The 27145-nt window shown below is 46.7% G+C and overlaps 1 protein-coding gene across 1 annotated transcript in view; it reads right to left on the bottom strand.

Moving 5' to 3' along the window:
- EHMT1 (euchromatic histone lysine methyltransferase 1) overlaps window positions 1-27145 on the bottom strand; it is a 149307-nt gene that overhangs the window by 66066 nt on the left and 56096 nt on the right. Inside the window, exons 4-6 of the mRNA XM_021706811.1 lie at window positions 21174-21354; window positions 9035-9171; window positions 8505-8693 (exon numbers count right to left, since the gene is read on the bottom strand). Of these exons, the coding sequence (XP_021562486.1) occupies window positions 8505-8693; window positions 9035-9171; window positions 21174-21354 (507 nt within the window). The remainder of the gene's footprint in view (window positions 1-8504; window positions 8694-9034; window positions 9172-21173; window positions 21355-27145) is intronic.

The following is a 27145-nucleotide window of genomic DNA, read 5'->3' as shown; positions in this document are numbered from 1 at the left end:
AGACAGAGCTGCACCTCCAGCATGTCTCCATAGCATACCCAGGGCAGCTGCCCAGCAAGTACTCAGCATGAGCTCTTTCACTGGGCACTGGAGACCACTGCTCCAGGGAAGACTAGAGCACACAAGGCATTCTAGGAGTGGCAGGATTCAATGAAAAGGTCATAAAGCACAACACACAAAGCAAAAAAACCCCGTCCCCACACACCCAAGACCCTGGCCAGCCCTGGAGCAGCCACACTAAGCTCCCAGGTCTCCTTCCAGCAACGTCCAGGCCTGCGTGGGCCCACAGGTGAGAGGGCGCTCCTATTTGTACAGATGGCAGGGCACTGAGCACAGTTCTGTGAATATTATCTTCCTCTTATTAAAACCACGTTTTGGAGTTCTTTCCACATCAAACCAGACACTCCTTATTTTCCTGCTGTCTTTGTCTTTGCTGTCTGCACGGGTAGTACAGGAATACACGATGCTCAGTGCAAAGGGCACACGTGTGAGTTTCCACGCACCCCCCCCCAAGGCAGGGAGGTGGTCTCCTTCTGTGGTTACCGCACTGCTTTCTGCAGTCCCTCAGCAGCAGGCACCTGTGTAACTTCACATCAAGGGTGTGTTTTACACAAGCCAAGACACTCCAGGACAGACAGACAGACAGATGCATCTGCTACCTGCAGAGGACGGATCCCTGGATGTGGGGTTCCTGAGACCAGGGGCGCAGCCCTCTCCAACTGCTCCCTCTAGCCAGCAAGGCCCACAGAGGTACCACTCACCTTTCAGAGGAGTCTCATTTCCCAAAGCACAAAGTGACCGGAGTATTTTCTGTAACTTCACTGCACTTTTCTGTTTTTTCTATTGTCTTGCTCTCACTTTTCTACTGGGTCCTTGTCTTTTTATTTGTTTGTAGATACTACATACACTTCACACACTCATGGGACAGTAACCGTTTGTCTGTTAAATATGTTATCAGTGTTTTTTCTATCAAGTTCTGCTTCTTATATTTCTTATTACATAAAACTTCTAAATGTTACCTGAGAAAGTCAAAGATGTCCACCTTTCCTCTCATGGAATCCAGGTTTGTGTCTTGCACTGGAAGGCCTTCTTCATTTGAGATTAGAAAAATAGTTTCCAGCCGGGCTCGGTGGCTCAGCCTGTAATCCCGCGCCTTTGGGAGGCTGAGGTGAGTGGATTGCCTGAGCCCGCGGGTTCGAGACCCGCCTGGGCAGTGAGACCTCATCTCTACAATAAATCAAAAAATCAGCCGGGCGTGGTAGCGCATGCCTGTAATTCCAGCTACTTGGAAGGCTGAGGCGGAAGGATCGCCGGAGCCCAGCAGGGGAGGTTGTGGTGGCCGGGAGCGGCCACTGCACTCCAGTCTGGGCGACAGAGTGAGACTCCAACTCAAAAAAAAAAAAAAAAAAGAAAAATAGTTTCCAGTATTTTTATGCACAGTTCAATATTTTGTGTTGATACTTTAAATCTTCTGGAATTTGCTCTTTTAAATAACAGCTAGCCTAAGCTATAATTCATCTACTCTAAAGCTGACCATTTAAAGCACACAATTCAGTGGTTTTCAGTAGAGTTGTGCAACAATCCCCAGAACAGAGTTTATATTTTATGTACACCGTGATGCAAGCATCAACTTGTTTTTCCCCAAAAGATTAGTCAATTGTCCCAATAATATTTATTCAAAATGTTCCTGGCCAGATCATGCCTGTAACCTCAGCATTTTGGGAGGCCAAGGAAGGAGGACCGCTTCAGCCCAAGAGTTCAAGATCAGCCTGGGCCATGTAGTGAGACTCCCTCCCCCTCCCATGTCTACAAAAATAAAAAAAAATAGTTGGGCATGGTGTGCACATCTGTAATCCCAGCTACGTGGGAGGCTCAGGCAAGAGGACTGCTTGAGCCCAGGAGGTTGAGGCTGTGGTAAGCCGTGATGGTGCCACTGCACTCCAGCCTGGGACACAGTGAGACCACAACTCAAAAATTAAAAACTTCATGACTCCTTGACCACTGATTTAAGCCCACTCTTACACAACAGTGTATCTTTATATACAAATAGGTTTACTACAAATTCTGTTTCGCTCACTCCCTGCTTTGACCACCTCTGCATAATGGACACTGTTCTCTCTCCACTCCTGCTGTGCACAATCCCCACAGCCGTCCATAAGGAGCTCCACATCCATACTGCCTGGGTGTGGAAGATCACTGCTCCAATGACAATCAGCGCACAAGGCGTTCTAGGAGTGGCAGAATGCCATAGTGGCTGTAGAATCAGCAGCTCTACAAGAAGTCTGCAGAGTATTAATGAGAACTGTTCTGAATTTACAAATAAACAGAGGGAGAATAAAATGATGAATCTCATTCAGGTATATAATGGGTCTTTCCACAAACCTAAGTCTTTTTTTAACCTCTTTCATCCAAGTTTTATAGCTTTCTTCTTATATTAACAGAGAACACACATTTTGTGCTAAATTTATTCCATACCCTGATGATATTAAGAAATTACAGCTAATTTTTTTAGATGTAACACCGTGGCTTGTTTTTCAGAGTCCTTCTCTTTTAAAGACCCATACTGAAATGTCTGTTTCAGGACAACCCAGGCAGAGATGAAGACTGGCCAAGCACTGATGGCTGCTTGCTCTTCTCTGTATGTCTGCATGCCTTGAAACTCTACCTAGAAAAGCTTTTAAAATACCCTGAGGCATTATGATTTAACTGATATTGCTGACACCTCATTTTCTTTTTTTGTTGTTTTTTTTTGTTTTTTGTTTTGGTTTTTTTGAGTTGGAGTCTCACTCTGTCACCCAGACTGGAGTGCAGTGGCCGCTCCTGGTCACCGCAGCCTCGACCTGCTGGGCTCCGGACCTGCTGGGCTCCGGCGATCCTTCCACCTCAGCCTTCCAAGTAGCTGGTACTATAAGGCGCGTGCTACCACGCCCGGCTGATTTTTGATTTATTGTAGAGATGAGGTCTCGCCAAGTTGCCCAGGCGGGTCTCAAACCCGCGGGCTCAGGCAATTCACTCACTTCAGCCTCCCAAAGGCGCGGGATTACAGGCTGAGCCACCGAGCCCGGCTGACACCTCATTTTCTAACTGGTTAGTATAGCTAAACAAGAAAATGATCACCTGTTAAGTTCAGTTCACTAGCTATGAGGTTTTTTTTTGTTGATTTTCCTAGATGTTCTGGATGGATGATTATATTCTCAGGAAACTCTTCCCCGTCACGTTTTGAAATATTAACGTTTCTTTCTGGTTTCTCCCTTACATAATCAGCAAGAGCAGTCCACGCTAAAAAAAAAAAAAAATTTAAAAAAAAAAGAGCAGTTCACGCTGCTGGGTTCATGTCCAAGGTAAGAGCAGCAATCTACCCTTTTTATGACTGACAACAGAAATGTTTTGAACTTAAATATGACCATTTTTGCAGGCTTCTGACATCATTAGTCAGCTTTAGTTAATTGGGTGACTTTTTTCCATTTTAAAAGAGAGAAAGGAAACTACCAATTAAAAGAGGCAGACTAACAAGAGTTAATTCCACTTCCTTCCAAAACTGCGGTAAAGTGACCATAAAGAAGGAGGAGTAAGAGTTGTGTTGTAAGAGAGCTTCCTGAGCACTGCACATATGACGGCTGTCAGGGGTAAGGCCCATGCTGGAACCCCAAGGCAACTGGAAAGAGAAGGCATAACAGCCAACAGAAGAGTAGGAAACAACAAGGGACTGGAGTCAATGCCGGTACACTGAGCACTGAAACCTGAGTGAACCAGGAAGAGAGCAAGCCAAGACCTGGTCAGGATGCTTCCTGCATCTATCCCGGCAGGGGCAGGCTGGAGACCCAGAGCTACCCTCACTCAGCCTCTGCCAGCACCTGCCGGTCCTGGCCCAGCAGGGCAAACTCTGGTCAGCAGGCCTAGCTATGGCTTCGGGCTAAATACTGTGGGTCCAGCTCTCCCGTGACCACCATCCATAGTGGCAGCCACACCCAGCCACCCTACACCAAGTCCTTGTGGGTGGCTTCCAGTCTGAATGGCTAGACAGGGACACCAACAGTTCTTGTGAAAAGGCAAGAAGGCAAGATGCCACACTGGCTATACAGAAAGGGGTCCTCTCCAAGCCAAAGAACTCCTGCAAAATGTTTTCCAAAAAGGACAAACCACACAACAGATAAACAGCTGAGACATGAACAGGCACTTCACAAAAGGCATCCACGTGGCTGATAGTCATATGGAACAGTACTGCATCTTCTTGGATATCAGGAAATGCACATTAAAACTATAATGTAATGCCACTACAACTCACGTGGCAAGCCAGTACGGCAGGTGGAGCACTCATAGGCAGCCAGGAGGAAGGTTGACTGGTGTAACCACCATGGTGGAAAGTCACATGGAAGTGCCTACAAATGCTAATGTAAGGCATGGTGGGACCACTCCCGGGCGCACACCCAAGGAACCACACACATGCAGTACCACGTATAACAGCCTCACTGGCAACAAGACAAAGGTTCATCAATAGTGGAAAGGAAACCAACACCGGACACAGTCAGACAAAGAACACTGTGTCATGGTGGATCCCAAATACTCTGGTCTCTCTAAAAAAGTGCCAAGAGCCAAAAAGAGCTATTAATATGAGTGATATCTATCAACATTTAGCATAATAGAAATTTAAGATGAGAAATGGTCACACCACAAGGACAACCTATCAGCCACCACAGCAAAGACATCATTGTGTATAACATCACTGGATGAGAGCAAAAAAGGTAAACAACCTCAAAACTACTATAATAATAGTTTTGACCTTGTAGACTCCCCCGAACAGGTCTTAGAGAATCCCCCAGACCACTTTGAAAAGAACTCTTCCATGGACTATACCTTTTATTACTGTACATTTATAACGTAATCCCTGCAAATTCAAAAAGCATTAAGTTACCTGAACTTTTACAAAATGCTTGTTTTTTTGTTTGTTTGTTTGTTTTTTCTGAGTCATAGTCTCACTCTGTCACCCAGGTGGAGTGCAGGGACATGATCACACCTCACTGAGCCTCGACCTCCTGGACTCACGGGATCCTTTCAACTCAGCCTCCCAAGTAGCTGGGACTATGGGCATGCACCATCATGTCTGGCTAATTCTTTTTATTTTTTTGTAGAAACGAGGTCTTGCTATGCTGCCCATGCTGGTCTCGAACTCCTAGACTCAAGCAATCCTCCTGCCTTAGCTTCCCAAAGTGCTGGGATTACAGATGTGAGCCACCGTGCCCAGCCACAAAATGCCTTTTATACACATACAATTATTTTGTTAATCCAATAAATCTTCTTGATCGGGTTCTAGTAGTGAATCAATCTCTTCCTAGGGTAAACCTACTACTTCCTTATAATCATTATTATTTTAAAACATGGCTGCATTTGACTAATATTTTATTTAGGACTATTGTATTTAGGAGTTTAAGTAAATGTAGCTGGTAGCATAGTTTCAGAATGGGCTGGTGTACTTTTCTCTATCTTTCTCTGTTCTCCGAACAGGTAACATCATAAAACTATTACAATGTTATTGTTATTGCTGATCTATTTAGGTTTGTTCCTATCATCTTATTTTGGTTTGCATTAACCACATTTTTTTTTTGGCTATGCCTTTTGCTTCTTGATTCTTTTCTTGGCTTTATAGTCATTTAATGTTTTACTTTATATCAATACTTAGAGTTATTCAGTGCCTAGATTCTCTCTGGAAGATGGGAACATCAATCAAAAGACAGAATCCAGAATTAGACTCAAATTCATATGCCATATGGTATATGACAAAGGTGGCATTTTAAATCAGAAGGGAAAAGAAATGTCAAGTCAATAAATGGCGTTGAAACATTTGCCTAACCATTTTGAGGGGAGGTCTGGGACCCTTACCTCACATTTTATTTTAAAAGCTTTACTGTGATATAATTAATATACCATAAAAACCACCCTTTTTGAGTGTATCTACATGACATTTTAATTCTACATGAATCAAATACTTATATAAAAGGATGAGATGAAAGAAGTATTAGAAGACAGCTTACATCAATTCATTCAAAATTACCAGTGAGAAAGATTTGTTTATCATAATTAGAACACAGAACCCAGAAATCATAAGGAAACGACTAGTACCTGTGAGTTCTGACATTACAGACAAGGTCAAAAGACAGAAACCACAGAGGGAAAGAACCTCAGTGCACACTGAAGCCAACAGATCAACTCTACTCTTACACAAGCTGACGAGACGACATTTTCAAAAGATGCGCAACCCAATGGAAGAGCAGGCAAAGGATATTCAGCAAGTGGCTCACAGAAGAACAAACCCCAGTGGCAGCAAACACGTGGGCAGCCACCCAGCCCCGCAAAGCTCGACTGAAAACACTGGCACCCCGAGAGCACGGACCTGCTGGGGAGGGTGAGGAAAGTGCCTTTCAGATACCTGCAGGCAGGAGGATAAACTCAAGGGGGATCTGGCAATATTCAGATGCTGCGTTTTAGATGCAGACGACACTCATTATCCACGAGTATATGAAACAAAAGCCTGATGCTAAATGCCCTGAAGTATTGCTTGTAACAGATGCTGCAGCTGACAACTCAAGAGGACGAGAAGTGTGTACTGAGACCAAGTCAAGCAAGGAGACAGGAGGGCAGGCATATCGCTGGGACAGGACCCTGCCTCCTCCTGTGAAACCCGGGACAGCCTCCTTCAGGGAGGATACTATATGCTGGCCGTGGGTGAGAAGGCTATGATAACGGGCATTTTAAAGTATGCCCAGAGCAGGTAACCCCTCGGGTCCTCTCCTACTCTGGGAGCTTTTCTGTTCTCTCAATAAATCCTGCTTTAAAAAAAAAAAAGTATACCCAGGGCCATCTGGCAAATGAGAGTACGATATTACTTATTTTTTTCCTTATACTTCTTCACATAAAAATAAAAAAACTAATAAATATATTTAAAGTCTCTTTAAATCTCTATTGGCAACATTTCCTACCAATTTACTTTTGAATAAATAAGAGGGGGCAGCAAGATTTTAAATCTGCCCTAAACCCTGTTAAAAAAGTAGAACAGGCATAATTGCTAAAGCTGAGTTTGAAATTGAAAGAAAAATAAGAAAAGATTAAATGCTGATAGATGAAAGAGAATACTTCATACATGTTGGAGGTTGTGCCCGCAGCACATGAGGCAGACTGAAAAAGCTAATCAACAAAACTGCACATTTTCAAGTAAGTCACTGTTGAATGATTTGCCTGGACTTCTCTACCTACCACTAGTTTTAGAGTAACTCACTAGATATAATACTAATCTTTTTTGGGGGGGGGGGAAGAGTTGGAGTCTCACTCTGTCGCCCAGGCTGGAGTGCACGGGCACACTCACGGCCACCACAGTCTTGACCTGCTGGGCTCAGGTGACCCTTCTGCCTCAGCCTTCCAAATAGTTGGAACTACAGGCACACACCACCACGCCTGGCTAATTTTTTTTTTAATTTATTGTAGAGATGAGGTCTCACCAAGTTGCCCAGGCTGGTCTTGAACCCATGGGCTCAGGCAATCCTCTCACCTTGGTCTCCCAAGGTGCTGGGATTATAGGCGTGAGCCACCACGCCCAGCCTATAATACTCATCTTAAATGAAGATGGCTGAAAGTCTTCTCAAAAACGTAGGATATACCTGAACAATAAAACTGCAGATATTCATGTCAGCCTGATTCTTAACTTTTCCTTGATCTTTCTTGTCAAATGTGTCACTTCCAATTTACCCCTCTCAGAACAGAAAGGGCATGAATTTAAGCCTAAACGTCAAGGCCTACTCAGAAATTGCATTTCTAAGAATGTCCTCAGTTCCCCTGAGATGCCAGGCCCAGGCACCCACTCCTGGACAGGGCAACAGTGTAACAGTGACAAGACCAAGGGTGTAGCTAGTGCCCGTCCTCAGGTGGGCACAGGACAAGTCTGTCCCACCTGGCCCATCTGTGACCCCCCCAGGTTGTCGGCAGAACCTCACACACCATTCCACAGGCTGACCAAATGGCCCTAAATGCATGCCCCACAAGGAGGGACTGAGGCTCTGGCCTAGTGGTAGGTAGAGAAGTCCAGGCGAATCATTCAACAGTGACTTACTTGAAAATGTGTTTTGTTGATTAGCTTTTTCAGTCTGCCTCATGCACTGGGGGAACAATCTCCAACATGTATGAAGTATTCTCTTTCATTTATCAGCATTTAATCTTTTTGCATGAAGACATGCAACCCAGAGCATGCAAGACCCATCACAAGCTGGGCCACGGCAAGCTGTCAATTAATAACCTGAGTTAGTAGCATTACTATCCCCCAAGCTACAGCCTAGAAGCAGCTCAAGAGGCTTGCTCCCATGAATGCTGTTATGGAAGAAAACTCTTTGCGAGTGGAAATGAACTAATCTCACAGTTTCAGAGAAATCAGACAAAAACACCATAAGTCCAAGAGGGAATCTGGCTCACTGAGAACCGACCGGCAACTCTGTGATTCTCGTCCCCGTGCGGGCACCCACCTTCTGGGTGTGGTCGGCCTCAGACATGCCCTCCTTGGGTGTCCTGCTGTCCTCCGTGGGGAACGCGGCCGCCTGCTCGGCCCCCTGCCCGTCGTCCTCCTCCAGCTCTTCTGAGTCCTCCTCCTCTGAGTCCAGCTCCAGGCTCTCCCCGTTCATGTGGAGGGCGCTGTCGCCCAGGCCCTTCTCGCCCTGGAACACGGCAGGTGTTCGCACCAAGGCAGAGCCACTGCCTGCCATGGACGAGCCGCTTTCATACCGGGGCCCGGGTGACTGGGAGCGTGAAGGCCTATGGGGCTAGGCGCAGCGAGAGGCGTCCTCCCGCTTGCAGAGGAATTCAGGGAAAGGAAGGCAAGGTGGGTGGGGGTCTCCAACGACCCCTACCAACACAGAGGCAGTGTCCCTAGAGCAGAGGGGCTTAGAGCACTGGTGCCTTCCCAGGGACCAAGGACATCCAAACTACGGATAGCCAAGTCCCAAACACAGAAACTACCTCCAAGCACACGAGGCAAATTACTCAGCCACCCTCTTACCTTGGAACCCACAGTGGAATGAGTTATGCTCTTAAACATCTCAATCACCGTCCTCTGTTTTAATACTTTGGTCTTTTTCTTAGGAACCAGGCTATAGGTTCCCATTCTTCGTTTTTTCTTCCGAGATACTGCAGCTGCTAAAACAAAAGGCAAGCAAGCTAAAAAAAAAAAAAAGTCAAAAGGGGACAAGAAAGGAAAAGAAACACCATTCAAATGATTTTTAAAGGTAGGAGACAGTTCACAAAACCCAATCACCAACATCACCAGCAAACCCCATCTCCACAGGCATCCTTCCCAGGCCAGTAGCACTGCAGGGACAGGCAGCCCACGCTCCGGGAGCAGCCATTCACCTGCTCCTGCTCCACTCACAGCAGGATACCATGCACACACCCCACCCACTTACAGGCAGGAAAGCCACAAACCTGTGCTAGCAAGCCCTGGAATACCACCCTCTCCCAGGCTCCGGGGCTTCCAGCACATGAAACCCTCACCCTTGAGAAGTCCTCTCACTTTGCCAAGCACGTCAACACGAACAGCACGCACAGGACATGGGGCCGAGCAGAGAAGCCAGTCTCACTCACGCCACGGGGTCAGTCCAGGACAGTCTTCCCCGGACTCTGTAGCAAGGAGTCCGGCCCATGGCCTCAATGCCGTGCGTCCACCTCTGCAGCTTTGCAGCCCAGGACCCCTCATCCCCAGGACCCTCCATCCCCAGGACCCTTCTCCAACACCATCCTCCTCCCTCTGCAGTCCAGTGACCTGGGAAGAAGGTCCCTGAAGCTACTGTCCAGCTCACTACTCAAAGACAAGAGGGCGAGGAAGGGAAGGAGCAAGCATCTGGGGCCTCGAAACAGCAGCTTCCAAACAAGAGGCAGCAGTGAGGAAGGGACGGAGGGCTCCCAGCCCCATTCTAACAAAGAGCTCTAAGTCTGAGGGGTTTTATAAAATGAGGCTCTTCACAATATTTTACTTTTTAAAAAATTCCAAGATTCAGAGGAAAAAAGAGAAGAGCCAAAACCATTACTTTACCATAAAACAAACTACTAAAGGGCTGGGAAAAAAATACATAATGTCTTAAGCTGGGTGCAATGGCTCATGCCTATAATCCCAGCTACTGAGAAGGCCGAGGTGAGGGGATCGCTTGAGGCCAGGAGTTCAACGCCAGCCCAGGCAACACAGTGAGACTCCTCCTCTCTCTCTCTCTCTCTCTCTCTCTCTCTCTCTCTCTCACACACACACACACACACACACACACACACGTCTTTAGTTCTACAAAATGTAGAAAGGACACTTTGGAGGAATATCCACAGGACAGACTGTCCAAAATAGGCAGGTACACAGGCTGACAGATGCTGTGGGTTCTGAGGTACATTAGTCCTGGGTTAGAAGGTGCCCGGGGCTGTAAGGGCTGGGGAACAATCACCCTGTGTATCCTGCAGTGTGTTCACTGGGGCGGGCTCTGAGCACACGATCTACCTTGTGGATACTCAGCTCTGCTGAACATACCAGGACAGGGGACAGGTCAGTACCACTGAGCTCAGCCACAGAAGCCCTGGACAGCCCTGAGAACACTGTACCTACTGTCGTCAACATTTTGATATTCCGAAAAGGTTTTCTGGGGGTGAGGGGCAGGAGGCCCAAAGTTAATAACGCTTAAGTCCCTCGGCTTTAAAGAGACAAACAGCTGACCCTTGAACAACATGGGTTTGAACTGCACAAGTTCACTTACAGGCAGATTTTTCTTTCAGCCAAACAGATTTTTTTAAAAATACAGCATTTGTAGGATGCAAAACCCAAACATACAGAAGGCTGACTTCCATATACCCAGGCTCTGTAGGGCTGAGCAGGGGACACATGTGAGGAGGGGCTCCTGGTACCAGATCCCACATCTACTGAGGGATGACTGTGTACTTTCCTACCAGATTATTCTTATTTCATCTCACGTGGTTTACTCTTATAATAAATCAGGACATGGACCTGCTTATAAATAAAGCTTCGAAACTGGCACACAGCCACACCCATTGTCTATGCACGTCTACACCGGTGTTCACTACAACAGCATGACTAGCTGACACAGAGCGCATGGCCCACAAAGGCTCGGATATTTACTCTCTGTGCCCTGAGAAAGTGTGCTCACTCCAGCATGAACGGCAGCATGAGGACACAGGAGACAGGCCCGCATTTCACGTGCCGAGGAACCAAGTCAGGAGGCCGGTCTGCTGGAACCCAAGGAACTACAATGTTCTACTACTAATGGTGTTTTCTTACTGGGCTAATTAGTACATGCATGAAATCCATGTTTGGGAAGCATAAAACTCATTCTACTAGTAACTAGCAGAGAAACGTCTGTGAGCAACTTTTAGAAGTAACTGAAGTGTATGAAGAGGAGCTGCCCCGGTCTCCAGGCAAGCTGGCCCTGAGCCACAGTGTGAGATAACAGTGTGAACACGGCCCAGAAGAAAGGAAGGCTGGTGGGAAGTTTAGAAGAGACTCCAACGCCTCCCTCGTGGAGAATGTGCAGTCCAGACCTCACAAGTACCCTGTGGACAGGGTCTGGCCCAGGAGCCTCATAGGCGGAGAACACCAGGGAAGGTGGGGGAGGGCGATGGGGGAGTGCTTAGGACCTTGAGCAAAGACTCATGTCACTGACCAGCATCTCACAGGACGCTCTGGGAGACCCTAGCACAGAGCAGCGTGGAACAGACGGTTCCAGGAGAAACAGTGCCAGGAGGGAAAGTGGGTGTGGGATGGGGGCGGGCACTGCCCAGCTGCTCTGCAGAAAGGCTTGGGTGCTTGGCGGAAGAGGTGTGGATGAGGAAGAAGGGTGGCAGGCTCCAGAGGAGAGAGGTGGGTGGGAAGAAGTGCAGGTGTGGGAGGTAAGAGGTGCACAGAACCCAGCAGCCTGCGTGACCGCCACAGCTGCTCTGGGTAGGGAAGGGCTTCTTCCCCCAGGCCACAGGCAGCAGGGCCCAGCCAGCCTCACCCCTGGGCAATAGCCCCATAAGACTGTCCCCTGCCACTGGAGCCACTGTCTTCCTTCCCGTCGGACAAGTCCACGTGGAGGCCCAGGTCCATCTGGGCTCAAAATCTGGCACTGCTGCCACCCACCAATGCAGAAGGCATGGGTACCCAACTCTCACAGTAAAGGGGAAGGCCTCCTCTCTGGGCTTGTCCACTGTCACTGGCCACCAAGTGCAACAAGCTCTGCACACAGCAATGATCTACAATTCTGCCTCAGCATGAACACGCAAACTGCTTTTCGATGTAAGTTTATTTGTTCCATTTTCTTACCACGGTAAAGCACATATGCCACGCAATTTACCATCTTCATTGTAAGTGTACAGCTCAGTGGTATTAAACACATTCCAAATGCTGCACAATCATCGCCACCATCTCCTTCCACATGCCTTCCATCTTGTAAAATGGACACTCCACCCCATTAAACGCTAACTTTTCACTCCCCCGCATCACCCTCCATTATACTTTCTGGCTCTACCAATCTGACTATTCTAGGGACCTCATACACGAGGGGAGAACCACAAAAAAACCGGAATCTATTTATAAAAAACTATTTATTCTTACGTTTAACATCACTCACCTTCAAAGTACTCCATTTGATGCAACACACCTATCGAGATGCTTTTTCTACTGCTCAAAACAGTGTCTGAACTCGTCCATATTGATGCCTTTTAGTGCTTCTGCCCTTTTTTGTTCCACCTCTTCCACATCAGCAAAAACGTTTCCCTTTGAGGACTATTTTTATCCAGGGAAACAAACAAAAAGTTACTCGGAGTGAGACTGCATGAATGGGAGGGTGGGGCACAGGGTTATGCTGTCCTTGGTCAAAACCTATTCAAAACTCAGCATGGTGTGGACAGATGCACTCGTAAAGCACCCATCATGAAATGGGCAAACTCACTGAAAAAAATCTCCAGCCAAAAAAATCAACCAAAGCTGAATTGCAGCCTCTCACAACACTAGCTGGTACACAGATGCCAGTGGGTTCCCAGAATATTCACTTAGCGGGGGAAGCCTATACTACGAGGAGCTTCCCCTCCAAAAAATAATTCCAAATTCTTGTGGACTCCTCCTGGTTAATGGAATCAGGATTTGCCCTTTTCACTCATTTTACTTAGCATAATGTCCTTAAGGTTCATCTATTTAGAGCCTGTGTCAGGACTTCTTCCTTTTTCAAGGCTGCATAATACTCCATTGTGTGTATACCCCAGATTTTACTTATCTACCATTCATCGATGGACACTTCCATGTTTTGGCTGTTGTGGATGATACTGCTATGAACAAGGTGCACAAATACATCTTCAAGACCCTACTTTCAATTCTTCTGAGCATACACTCAAAAATGGAGTTGCTAGATCATGCGTTAACTCAATGTTTACTTTTCTGAGAAACTTCCATACTGTTTTCTGCAGAGGCTACAATGTACAAGGGTTCCACATTCTCCACATCCTCACCAAAATGTTATTTTCTGTTTTTTGGATAGTGAGGTGGTATCTCATTTTGGTTTTGATTTGCATTTCCCATAATGACTAGTGATGCTCAGAATATTTTATGTGCTCACTGACAGTTTGTATATCCTCTTTGAAGAAATGTCTATTCCAGTCCTTTGCTCATTTTTCAACAGGGTTGCTTGCCTTTGTTGTTGAGTTGTAGGACTTCTTAATATATTCTGGATAGTAATTCCCTGTGAGACACAGGATTTGCAGCTATCCTCACCTCTCCCATTCTGCAGAATGCCTTTTCACTCTGTTGATAGTATCTTTTTCTGTCTTTAGATTAGTCAAGTACAGCTGTGAGAGGGGGTTAAGAACAGAATGAGGAGATCATGTCTTCTGATGCATAAAACTTTTTAATTCTAGTGACATCCCAGTTTGTCTATTTTTTCTTTTGTAGCCCATACTGTTGTCATCCTGTCCAAGAAGTCACTGCCAAATACAATGTTGTAAAGCTTAGGTCCTATGTTTTCTTCTATGAGTTTTACAATTTTATTAGGTTTTCTACTAGGCCACTGACCCACCTTGAGCTAACCACTGCAGATAGTGTCAAGATAAGTCTCCAACTTATTTTGTATCTGGATGTCCAGTCGTCCCAGCACCATTTGTGAAAAAGCTGTCCTTTCCCCTACTGAATGGTCTTGGCACTCTTGTCAAAATCAACTGAGTCGGGCGCAGTGGCTCAAGTCTATAATCCCAGCACTCTGGGAGACCGAGGTAAGAGGACTGCCTGAGCCCAGGGGTTCGAGACCAGCCTGGGCAACTTGGTGAGATCCCATTTCTATAATATATCAAAAAATTAGCCAGGCATGGTAACACGTGCCTATAGTTCTGGCTACTTGGAAGGCTGAGGCAGAAGGAGCGCCTTAGCCCAGCAGGTCGACGCTAGGGTAGCCATGAGCATGCCACTGCACTCTAGCCTGGGCGACAGAGTGAGACTCTGACTCAAAAAAAAAAAAAAAAAATCACCTGAAATATCAGCAAAGGTTTATTTCTGGGCTCTCAGTTATATCCCATAGGTCTATGTCTGTCTTCATGCCAGCATAACACTGCTTTTATTACTGTAGTATTGTAGAGAATTTTGAAGCTCCGTACTTTAAAATCAATAGCGAAGCTCGATCCATGGCCTAGCACATGGCCTATCCCAGAAAGGGCCCCACGTGCACACTGATGTTGCTGGGTAGCGTTCTGCATGTGTGAGTCGAAGCCAACTGGCTGAGGATGGGCAGGCCCCTATTTCCTTACTCCGATTCTGTATAAGTGCTCCACCCGTTCCTGACAGTGGACATGAAGCCTCCAACTATCACTGCAGAGTTATCTATTTCTCCCCTCAATTCCGTAAGTTTTTGCTTCATGAATACTGTGATCAGTCAATCATTAGGCATGTAAATGTTTACATGGGTGACTGTCAGACCTTGCGGTATTTGAAACTTTTGCTACTCTACAATGTTCTTCTTTGTCTCTTATCACCTTTTTTGACTTAAAATCTATTTTGTCTGGCACTAGTATAGCCACTCTTGTTCTCTTTTGGTTACTGCTTGCATGGAAAATCTTCTTCCATCCTTTCCCTTTCAATCTACTTGTGTCTCTGGATCTGAAGTGGGTCTCTTGCAGAAAGAATACAGCAGGATCATGTGTTTGTCATGCATTCTCACCACCTTAGTCCACTTAGCGTCGCCATAACAGGTTTTAAAAAGAGCCGCATTTGCCTCACGATGCTGGTGGCTGGAAAGTTCGAGATCAGAGAGCTGCCTCTGGTGGGGCCTTGAGCTCACAGCAGAAAGCAGAAGGGGAGCAGGCATGTGCAGGGGATCACATGGCCAAGAAAGGAAGCAAGAGGGGGAAACTAAGGCAGTCAGGCTCTTAACAGTCTGCTATCAAGGGAGATGATCCATTCCCAAGAGTGAGTGAGAACTCACTCCAAGCGAGGATATCGATCTGCTCATGAGGGATCCACTCACATGGTCCAAACACCTCTTGCAGTCCCCACCTCTCAACACTGCCATGTTGGGGATCAAATTTCAAAAGTCTGGGTGGGGACAAACCACATCCAGACCATACATAGCACTGCCATCTTTGCTTCTTCATTGGAGAGCGTAATCTGTTTACATTTAAAGCAAGTAGCTTACTTCTGTCATTTTGCGACGGAATATGGGACAGCACACAGAGCTGAGTGTGCCAGTAAGTGAGGGGTGCTCGGGGCCCAAGGACATCTCAGGTGCCTGGTTCAGAGGTATTTGTGGTGGGACCACCAGGCTTGTCACTTTTTTTGTCCCTCATTTCTTGCATTACTGTCTTCATTTATATTTAGGTGATTTTTTTTATAGTGAAACGCTTAAAGTATTTTCTCATTTCCTTTTGTGTATGTTATACAGCTATTTTCTTTGTGGTTGCCATGGGAATTACATTTAACATCCCATAGTTATAACACTCTGATTTAAATTTTTAAAAACTCTGCACCTTCCCAATCTCTTTTAGTTATTGATGTCACAAAATTATGTCTTATTCATGGAACTTATTCCAAAAACATAAATAATTCTTTTAAATGTATCGGTCTCTTAAATTATGGAGAATGTGGAGTTAAAGTCATAATAATACTAGCTTGTTGACTAATTTGTTAACGTATTCATCTCTTAAATCTTATAGAAAACAAAAAGTAGAATTACAAACCATTGTTGCAAAAATACTAGCCTCCATAATGGCCTGTGTATTGACCATTATTGCAATGTTTATTGCTTCATATGGTTTCAAGTCACTGTCTAGGATTTATTCTTTTCTGCTGGACTCCCTTGGCATTTCCTGCAGGGCAGGGCAGGTGGTAACAAATGCCCTTGGCTTTTGTTTATTTGGGAATATCTTAATTTCTCACTTGTTCCTGAAGAACAGTTTTGCTGCATATAGATACTTGACTGACAGGTTTTTTGTTTTGTTTTTGTTTTGCTTATTTGTTTAGCCCTCTGAATAAACCAGTCTGTAGCCTTCCGGTCTCCAGTTTCTGTTGAGAAATTTGCGGATAATCTCATTGAGGATTTTTGCATGTGACAAGTTTCTTCTCTACTTTCAAGATTATCTGTCTTTGTCATTCTACAGTTTGAGTATAATGTGGCTCAGTGTGGTCTCTTTCAGTTCATCTCACCCGGAGGTGGTTGAGCTCCCTGGATGTTTATAACTTCCAACACAGACTCCACTCTCTTCCTGCTCTTATTCCTGGACTCCCATATGCGTGTCTGGACGTCTTGACGGTCCCCACCGGTCCCTTAGGCTCCTTTCACTTTTCTTCAGTCCTTTTTTCCTGTTTCACAGGTCTGATTATTTCTACTGTCTTACCTTTAAGTCTGCTGTCTCCTCTGCTCAGATCTGCTTTTGACTTCTTCTAGTAAATTTTTCATTTCTGTTCTTGTTACTCTTAGCTCCAGAATTTATTTTGATTCCTTCTGAGGTTTCTTTCTTTTTGTTGATATTTCCATTTTGCTCGTGCATCATTTTCTTGACCTTCTCCATACTTTCCTTTAAATTTTGAGCATATTTAAGACAGTTGTTTTAAAGTCTTTGTCTGGTGGATCTACCATCAGATCTTTTCATGGACAGTTTCTGCTGGTTTTTTCCCCACTGGATGGGCCATATCTTCTTGCTTCTTTATATATCTTGCAATATTTTGTTGAAAACTCGACATTTGGATCTAATAATATGGAAGCCCTGAAAAGCAGATTCTCCCCTTTTCCTGAGGTCTGCTGTTATGGTTGTTTGGGTTTATTGTTTTTGGTTTACTGATGGTTGTAAGCTGTCTCTGTGGTCTGAGGTTTAAACTTAAGGTTTTTTCAGGTCATTTCTGAGGCCACACCTTTCCGTGGGCACACATAGTCACCATCTAACTTTCCCTGTATATATATATACACATACATGTATATATAATTGTTCCTGAATGTCCTAAGTCTTTAATGTCAGGCTCCCAAAAGAAGAAAAGATAAAAATGCAGGTGAAAGAGGGATAAAAAAGGGCACCAGCCCTTTAGGTCTCCTAGAAGTCACCTGGGAGAGGGCCTTGCAACAATGACAGGAAGGCCCCTCTGTCTACACCGCTACATCACAGCACAGAGACCTGCTATTTGGAGGACAAGGTCCTCTCTGCCCACCCTGGCTCCCACACACTGTGTGTAAGCTGTGCCGGGAAGGCTGCATGCCCAGCACCAGAGGCTGGGGAAGGAAGTGAGCAGCTGCTAGGAGCTGAAACTGACTGAAATTAACTCTCCAAGCCTCTCCTGTAAGTGGCAAACCTTCAACAGACTCCAGAATTCCAAAATAGTCGTATCAGACAGTCTCTGCCAGTGCGATTGCTGTCTAAGTGGGGACATGGATCCCTGATGCTTCCTGCTCCATTACCTTCCAGAATCTTCTGAAATTGATTTCTGGTATTGTCTTTATTCATTGCAAACATCTACACTCCAAAAAGATACAGAACAAGCTGATGATAAAAGCGCCAATCCACTTTTTCAAAAGAACTAACATCCACCCAAAGACAAATGCTGGGTGCCCGGGATCCTGAGTCAATGTGGCTCTCCAGCCTAAGGCTGCCACACAAAGGCCCGTTCCCAACCTTCTGGCACAGCACGGGTCTTTTGCTTCTGACACTGAGGTGTGGAGGGTGTGCTACAGGTCCTTCAGACCATGGCCACCTAGACCTAAAGCTCAGAGCTACCGCTGCCCACAGGAGTGAGTTACGCAGGGCTTTGCTATGACTCCAGCCGTAAAACGCAACTTTGTAACCAACATGCGAACCTGCTCCTCTTTCCTGCTGTGAAAAATTTCCTGGTGTCGCAGAAAGGAAAGAACAGAGCCATCATCACTACAGTAATTTAAAAATTAATAAAAAGAGAAGACATGACATCTCAGCCTTTCTAAGACAACTCTTTGGTGACTAGCTCCAGTATCCTCCCACAGGGAAGCAACGCTGAGCAACAGGGGAAGGAGTGAGATCTGAAGAAATAAAATAGGACAGAGCTGGTCCCATTCCTGATCCAGCCATACTGACAAGTGAACTCTGCGCCCACCCAGGACGCAACCAGGAGATGCCTCTACGCACACACCTGCACTCACAGCAATTCCAAAAGGTGCACTGACAAGTGGCACAGACAAGACAGCCATGCAGCATGCTCCTTTCAGGAAACAAGCACTCAGGCATAGACATTGCAGCTCCTTTGCCTGTCCCAGAAGGTGGAGCAAGCCTCGAAGGGCCAACACAGAGGAGCAGCCGGGCTAAGGGCGCATCTCTCCCCACAGGACCAGTGCGGGTCACTGACTGCTGAGCACGCTCTCTCCAGGGCTTGAGGCCACCTTCGCACTATCCTGGACTCACACACTGGTAAAGCACCTACTTCTAGCTTCTGGCTATGAAAAGGCAGGCAGAGAAAGGAAGTTTGCAGAAGCTGGTAGTTGCTATAGACAGTCAGTACTTTGTTTTAGAAAGTTCTTGTTAAAAGATGATGAAATAAGAGAACTAAAACAGGGGGCATCTTAACATTTTAACACACAGTGACTTCTGACATTCCTTCCCAGTCCTTCCAGGAGTGTAACTCCATTGCTTTGCAAAATACCAAGTTTAACTCTTTGAAACAAATAAAATTCACAGAGTCACAATTTTGAAGAAAAGGTATGGAAAAAAAACTGAGTCAAAGAGCGATAAAATTGAGTTAAGGGGCAGGGATAGGTGACAACTGATCTTGTTTTCTAACTTCCGATTAAAAGAGCCAGGGGTCCCTGGAGAAACAGTCAATTCCAGGACTGGGAGGGGACAGAACAGGAGGAGCTGGACCACCCAGTCAAGCCTGACGGCCTTCAGGAAGAGATCAGGTCACCTCCCGGAACTGAGGAGCAGCCTGAAGGGACCTACTGGTCAAACTTGAGGCAATCTGAGCAACAAAATAATGATGGTAATGGATTGTAGCCCAGAGACTCAAACTTAGAGTCCACAAGTCACTACTCAAGAACAGACAGACAGACAGCTGGGGGAACGGATGGAGGGTGAAGCACCTCTTCAGAGCAGAAACGGAGGTCATCAGCGGAGAGGGCTGAAGTCGCAAGCCATCATTTGGTGCCCACAGGCAGTCCTGGCAGCTGCTGAAGCCCCACCAGGATGTGATGAGAGGCACCTGCAGAGCCTCAGGGTGTCTAAGACATGCTGCTGCAATGTGGGGAGCAGTGGCTACAACGGAGGGACCTACAGACTCCACAGGCCAAAGAGCACACGAGGCCACCAAAACGCAGCTCACAAGGACACAAGGCAGGCAGTCGCCTATGCCGATCCTAGAAAACACTGGGCAAACTCATGCCAAGGCCCCTTCTATAAACACATGCCTGCACTCCTCAAATGCCAAGGTAAGCCAGGCTCGGTGGCTCAGTCTGTAATCCTGCACCTTGGGAGGCTAAGGTGAGTGGATTACCTGAGCCCGCGGGTTCGAGACCCGCCTGGGCAACTTGGCAAGACCTCATCTCTACAATAAATCAAAAAATTAGCCAGGCGTGGCAGCACGCGCCTGTACTTCCAGCTACTTGGAAGGCTGAGGTGGAAGGATCGCCGGAGCCCAGCAGGTCGAGGCTGCGGTGGCCGGGAGCAGCCACTGCACTCCAGTCTGGGCGACAGAGTGAGACTCTAACTCAAAAAAAAAAAAAAAGCCAAGGTAAAGACAGACAGAGAAGGCAGAGAACGTTTCAGATTCAAGGAGAGTAGCAAGAGACACAGTCAGGTGATGCTGGGATCCAGGATCAGACCTTACTTTTCTTTGACTCTGAAGGACAGGGTAACTGGAAAAGTTGAACCAGGTACTAAGATCAGACAACGGTATCACAGCAAAGGTGGATTCCTCATTTTAAAACCTGCACTGAAGCTATCTAAGAGAATGTCTTTATTTTTAGGGACATTACAGTTATTTTTAGGAAATATCATTAAAGCATTTAGTGACAAAAAGGTACAATGTCTACAAACTTGCAACTTAAGACTACTCTAGGAAAAAAAGCTATGGGGGGGTGCATAATTGTGCCATATGGTAAAATAAGTGAAACTCACGTCAGACTTTTGCAGCTTTGCTGGAAGTCTGAAATTACTTCAAAATAAGAAGTATTTTAAAAGTTCAAGAAAAGACATGCACCTGGGGCCAGGTGATCCTCCCAAGTGAAGCCTTTCAACACCTGGCTGACCCTGACCTGCATCCTCAGCATGTGTCTGCAAGCCCTTCTTCGACATCCACCAAGGCCTCACAGGAAGACCCCTGCCCAACTCACAATCAAAACTGGTCTGTGCCACAGGGATTCACCCCATCTCTTTATGAGGGTACCAGACACACCCATCCCAGAGGCTGCCGAGGGGAAGGCCAGGGCATCCTGAAGCACCCCTCACCCTGAAGTGCACGTGCACAAACAAGCCAGGAAACCCACGCAGGTATCAGACGAGGTCTTTCAAACAAGGCCAGGTGTGCCTCCTCAGGGATACCAGTGAGCACAGCAGGGCATCCAACCTCGACAGTCACTCATCTAGAGCAGCACAGGCACATGCAGCCACACACACCTCCCACTGGCAAGGGGCGGGCTCGAAACAGACATTCAGAGAGTAAAGACCATTGCTGCAACTCCCTTTACCTGTCTGTGATTTTGTGGTGGCCACGTAGCACTGGCTCTGAGGTAGCGACTGGTGAAGGGACGGGAAGGGGGGTGAAAGCTGCTGCCGTCCGAAGTCGGAGATGTCTTTGTCGGTCTCGTCTTTCGGTTCCTTACGATCTCTAGCTCCTCGAACCTCTCTGGGGTCTTTGCTGGCCGTGTGCTTAGGAACAAAGATAAGCAATGACTGTCATTGTGCATGAGCAGACAGTCACTGAAACAACACACACCCAAAGCAGTTCTTTCCCCATTAACTCCCCATTGCTGAAGGATGAGACATTATGGGAGAGGAGAATGTTTGCAAATCGAAACAGCATGGCCATCCCCACAGAAGCACCTGCACTAAGACATGTGCCCAATTACCCTAAGATGATTTCAGTCGGCATCTGTCAACCATGGCCCAAGCAAAGGACAGTGTTTAGAGGTCTAAAGGTAAGAAGGCAGAGGAGAAGGAAGGAAGAGAGAAGAGAGGGAGAAGGACAGGAGGAGGTGGAGGGAAGGAGGAAGGAAGAGTAGGAGAAAGAAGAGGGAGGAAAGGAGGGAGGAAGAGGTGGCAGTGGCAGCGACCGCATGTTGCCCAAAAAACCTGAATTATTTTCCATGTGGTTCTTTGCAGAAAAAGTGTGCCAACCCAACTTAGGTAATAACAATTACTAAGCTAAAAAACACCAAAAATGGATAGCATCAAAACCTCTCAGAAAGTGTTTTCACTGTTTATCATGGCTACAGTTTGCAACATTCTCCAGATGGCATATATTCCACCAGATAATGACACTATATTTTTTAATGGGTTTTTACTCACGGTCTCACTGATCTCCTCAATGTGTCTTTCATCTCAGCCTGTAGGGTAAGGCTGTGATACTGACAGCAAATCTCCAGCACTTATTCACGCCCCTGCCTTCATCACAGACTGCGCAGACACAACTAAACCTCCCACTCTCTGTTGCTCCCTAGAGTCACCTACAGGCTTGCCACGGTTTAGTCACATCCGATTCAACTTAGTGAGATTTTTTTTCATGCACACAGTGGATGCAATAAATGGTGAAAGTGTTAAAAGACAAGGCATTCTTCCACATTCAAAAAAAAAAAAAAAAGAAAAAAGGTAGACTCCTACCTAACACCATATGCAAAAATTAACCCAAGACAGATCAAAGACCTAAACGTAAGGCCTAATAAAACTACAAAACTCTTAGAAAAAAAACATAGGGGGAAAGCTTCACAACACTGGATTTGGTAATGATTTCTTGGATATGAAACCAAAAATGCAGGCAACAAAGGAAATAATAGTACCTCATCAAATGGTACCTCATCAAAATTAAAATGTCTGTGCATCAAAGGATACGATCAATAGAGTGAAAGGCATCCTAAGGAATGGAAGAAGATCTCTACAAGTCCTGTATCTGATAAGGAATCACCATCCAGAATATATGAAAGAGCCCTACAACCCATCAACAAAACACAGTCTGACTTAAAAATAGGCAAAGGGCCGGGCTCGGTGGCTCAGCCTGTAATCCTGCGCCTTTGGGAGGCTGAGGTGAGTGGATTGCCTGAGCCCGCGGGTTCAAGACCCGCCTGGGCAACTTGGCGAGACCTCATCTCTACAATAAATCAAAAAGCAGTCAGGCGTGGTAGCGCGTGCCTGTAGTTCCAGCTCCTTGGAAGGTTAAGGCGGAAGGATCGCTGGAGCCCAGCAGGTCGAGGCTGCGGTGGCTGGGAGCGGCCACTGCACTCCAGTATGGATGACAGAGTGAGACTCCAACTCAAAAAAAAAGGCAAAGGACTAGAACAGACATTTCTTCAAAAAGACATACAGATGGCCAATGAGCACATAAAATGATTCTGAACATTACCAGTCATTGTGGCAAATGCAAATCAAAACCACAGTGAGATACCACTTCACTACAGATTAGGATGATTACTATCCAGAAACCAGAAAATAACTAGTGTTGCAAGGATGTGGAGAAACTGGAGCCCTTGTACACTGTTGGCGGGAATGTGAGATGGCACAGCCACTGTGGAAAACTGTATAGCAGCTCCCAAGAAATTAAACATAGGATTATCCTATGATCCAACAATTGCACTATGGGCTACATACCCAAAAAAATTCAAATCAAGGACTCAAAGAGGTATCTGCACACCCAAGTTCACAGCAGCATCATTCACAAGAGCCAAAATGGGGAAACCGCCCATGCGTCCATTGACAGATGAATGAACAAGCAAAATGTCGTATACACGGAGTGGACTACTATTCAGCCTTAAGAAAGAAGGAGATTCTGACACATGCGAGAACAAGGATAAACCTTGAGGACATTATGCCAGGTCAGATCCTGCATGGTTCCATTTACAGGAAGTTCCTAGAAACATCAAATGCGTAGAGACAGAAAGTAGAATGGGGTTGCCGGGGCTGGGAAGGAGATGGGGCCAGAGTGTCAGTTTGAGAAGGTGGAAATTTCTGGAGATGGGTAGTGATAACAGCTGCATGACACTATGAACGTGCTCAGTGCCACTAAACTATATACTTTGAAATGGTTAAATGGCAAATACCATGTCTTCAGCACACACACACAACCAGGGAGCAGTGACAAGGCCATGAATAACTGTAATTCAAAGCGCCAGACCGGCCCATGAGATGGGTGAACACTGGGCTCCAAACAGAGGTGGCTCTGAGGGACCAGGAGGCACCGGTGGAGGTCACAGGTGAGGGGGCAATGAGGGGCCCTCTGGAGAGAGCAGGAGCACCGTGCAGAGAACAGGACATCACCTGTGAGGAGGGGAGACAGGGAGGTCCCAGGGCAAGAGGCGGGGAGCAGGCTCTCTCACACCGGTGGACCTCACGGTGGTGGACCTCACCGGGGCCCACGCGCCCGCCCTCGCCGTGTCTCTGGCCCGATCCTCATTCCTCGCGCCCTTACAGGGGCAGCCCGGTCTCTCTCCCTCTCCGGCAAGGCGCTTGCTGTCCTCCTCTTTCACTCCCTCTTGTAGGCGCACTCTGTCGCCCTCGCTGCTACTCACTTTCTCTCTCCCTCTATGTCTCATATGCCTACTGGCTGTCTGTCTCTCTCTCTCCCTGTCTTACATGGGCACTCTGTCTGCCTGCCTTTGCTCACGCACGCTCTCCCCCGCCCCCTCGCTCTCTCGAGCTTTCTCCCTCTCTCTGCCTCCCTCAGGCCCTTCCTCCTCCCCCCAGCCCCAGCCCCCTTTCTCCCTCCCTGTCTCACTCTCTCTCCCCCCTCAGTCTTACATGGGTTCTCTCGTTCTCTCTCTCTCCCTCCCTCTGTCTCTATCTGCCCCCTCCCTCTCCTGGTCTCATTTTCTCCCTCCTTGTCTCTGTCTCTCTCTCTGCTTTCTCCCTCCCTCTCTGTCTTCCCTGCACACTCTGTCTGTCTCTCTCTGTCCCTGTGTGTCTCTGTCTGTCTCTGTCTCTCTCTCTCTCTTGCTTTTTCCCTCCCTTTGTCCCTGCACACTAAATCTCACCCTGTCACATGCTCTTTCCCTCTGTGCCCCTCCCCCTCTGTCTCACTTTGCTTGTGACACCTGCAAAGCTTCTTACCAGCCCACACTGAAGCCACCAGACACCTCACTGATGTCGAGATCAGACAAAACAAATAACCAGGACCTGCTGACAGTTCTACTAGGGAATTGACCCTGGATTCAGCTCTGGTGACCACAGCTCTGTGGAGTTCTCCACTGCTTCTCCCTATGGAAACCTGCCCAGCTCATCCAAGCCCACCGGCCATATGGAAGTAGACGTCTGCACGGCCTCCTAGTGTGCCTCTACTCCTGCAATGCCCTTCTTTTCCCCAAGGATAAACACTCTCTTCCCTTCTCCAAAGCACCACTCAAATGCAACAGCTGCTTCTATGCTGCCCACTAGCATCTACCTTCTGCACACAGAGCGTGCCACCTGAAAGCATCACATCTGCTTTGAAACATTTTCCAGTCTTTCTTCAATATACCAGTTGCGGCTCCAATGAAGTCACTGTCTCGGAAACAAAGCGTCCCTTTTACACCACCTACAAACCACCAAGCGGGCTGCTCAACTCATATGGCTGCTGGCCTCAACTAAGGCTTGTAAATAAATGCAAAATGGCTTTAAAGTACCCCTCAATGAGGAGCAATGGTAAAACCTGAAGAAGAAAGAACCACAGGAGGCTAACTCTTGCTTAGGTATAAAACCCATGCTCTCCTGTAAAAGTTATTTCCAAACACCTCAACAATAAGGTTCAGAACTGCTGGACCTGGGTGAGGTCTCTAGACATGGCTGGGACGGCTATTTAACAAAGCACAAAGATGGCCAAAGACCCAGGCATGAGACAGAGTGGCCGGTCCTGTCCTCACAGTCCTGCCTGGGAACCCTCCCCTCCCTGGGACTCCTCCATCTGGGCCGGGTCACTGCGTGAGCACTTGACACACCACCACTAAAAATGTACGCCTGTGCAGACTAACAGGGCCCACCTTTCTCCCAGCACCTAGAGCCCTGCAGTGGGCATGGAGGGAGGAGCTGGGAGTGGAAAAGCAGACACAAGAGAGCTACGAGGCCCCTTGACCCACAGTCAGTGAGGGAGACAGCCTCCAGCACAGGCCACTGCAAGGAGTATCCGGGTAAAGGCTCCCTTCCAGTGGCTTTCGCTTAGCAACAGCGAGACAGCCCTGAGGACTCTAGGTCGGTGTGGACACTCTGTGTGGGGACTGCTGCTGCACACAAGGACCCATAAACCTCTACGCTGGCCAAGGGATGAAGAGACACTGCTGCCATGAAAAACACTTTCCTTTTTAAACTTTTACGAAAAACTAGATTTACTGTCAAAAGCCTGAAACACTCATTTTGCCACTGGAACGATTGCTTTTAAAACACGATTGTCAGTAAATTGTGGTTTTTTAAAAAAATCCCAAACAAGACTAAACTGAGTGTGGAGGGCAGGAAATCCCAAGGTGAAGTGAGGCTGGGTGCCAGCCATAGGCACTGAGCCGCTCCTCAGAGCAAGGTGGGTACCCAGCTACCCATCCATGGCTTCCTCAGGCCTCAGGCCTCAGGCCACAGGATGGCTGCATCCTGGTTCAGTCTATCACCTGCTTCCTGGGAAGACCCAGGAGCAGATGAAGGTTTGCCAGGTGCGGGGGGTGTGGGTGATCTTCAGAAAACCTGGTTCCAAAACCTCAAGAGGTTCAGGCTCTCCTTTCCTTCAACTGACCAGTCTGGGAATGCGCTGTGATTATCACCAAATGGCATGTGTTGTCATCAGTTGTATATTAAGAATTACTGTAATAACTCAATCCAGAACAAAGCTATCACTTAGATAAGGCTTGTGGTCAAAGACATTTTTTTAAATAATAAATTTCAAATTGCTCTTTTCCCTAGAGGAATGACAGCGCAACAATAAAAACTCAGAATAAAGTCCTGGAAGCAGTATGCAATAAAAACATCACTTCAAGGACATAAAGGAATGATGTAAGATTTCTGATGTGCATTTTAAAAGTGAAAAATCCATCTATACCCCCCCAAAAACCCTCAGCCCAAACCTCAGACCTAATACAAAAATTAACTCAAAATGGATCAAAGATTTAAAGTTAACACAAAGCTGAAAATTTTCTAGGGAAAAAAAATTAGAGAAATGGAGATCTGGGGCTAGGTGAAGAGTTTTCAGACACCAGGAGCACAATCCATAAAAGAGATAAACTGGGCTCATCAAAAATGCAAAACTTTCGCTCTGTGAAAGACCCTGAAAGATAGGTTTCAGACTAGGAGAAAATATTTGCAACCCATCTATCTGACAAAGGACTCAGAAGCAGAACTCTCAAAGCTAACAAGATAACTAGGAACAAAGTGAGCATGAAAGACACGTCACGGGAGATGCCACACAGAAGGCAAAGCGTGTGTGCAAAGGCACTCCACAGCAGCAGTCACCAGGGAAACTCATGCTGCAACCACAAGGAGGTACCCCATGCCCACATTC

Source organism: Carlito syrichta, unplaced genomic scaffold (genome assembly GCF_000164805.1).
Source record: "Carlito syrichta isolate Samal-C Ts95f unplaced genomic scaffold, Tarsius_syrichta-2.0.1 Scaffold316033, whole genome shotgun sequence".
In the NCBI taxonomy this organism is placed as follows: domain Eukaryota; kingdom Metazoa; phylum Chordata; class Mammalia; order Primates; family Tarsiidae; genus Carlito; species Carlito syrichta.
This window is presented reverse-complemented; position numbering and strand designations above follow the sequence as displayed.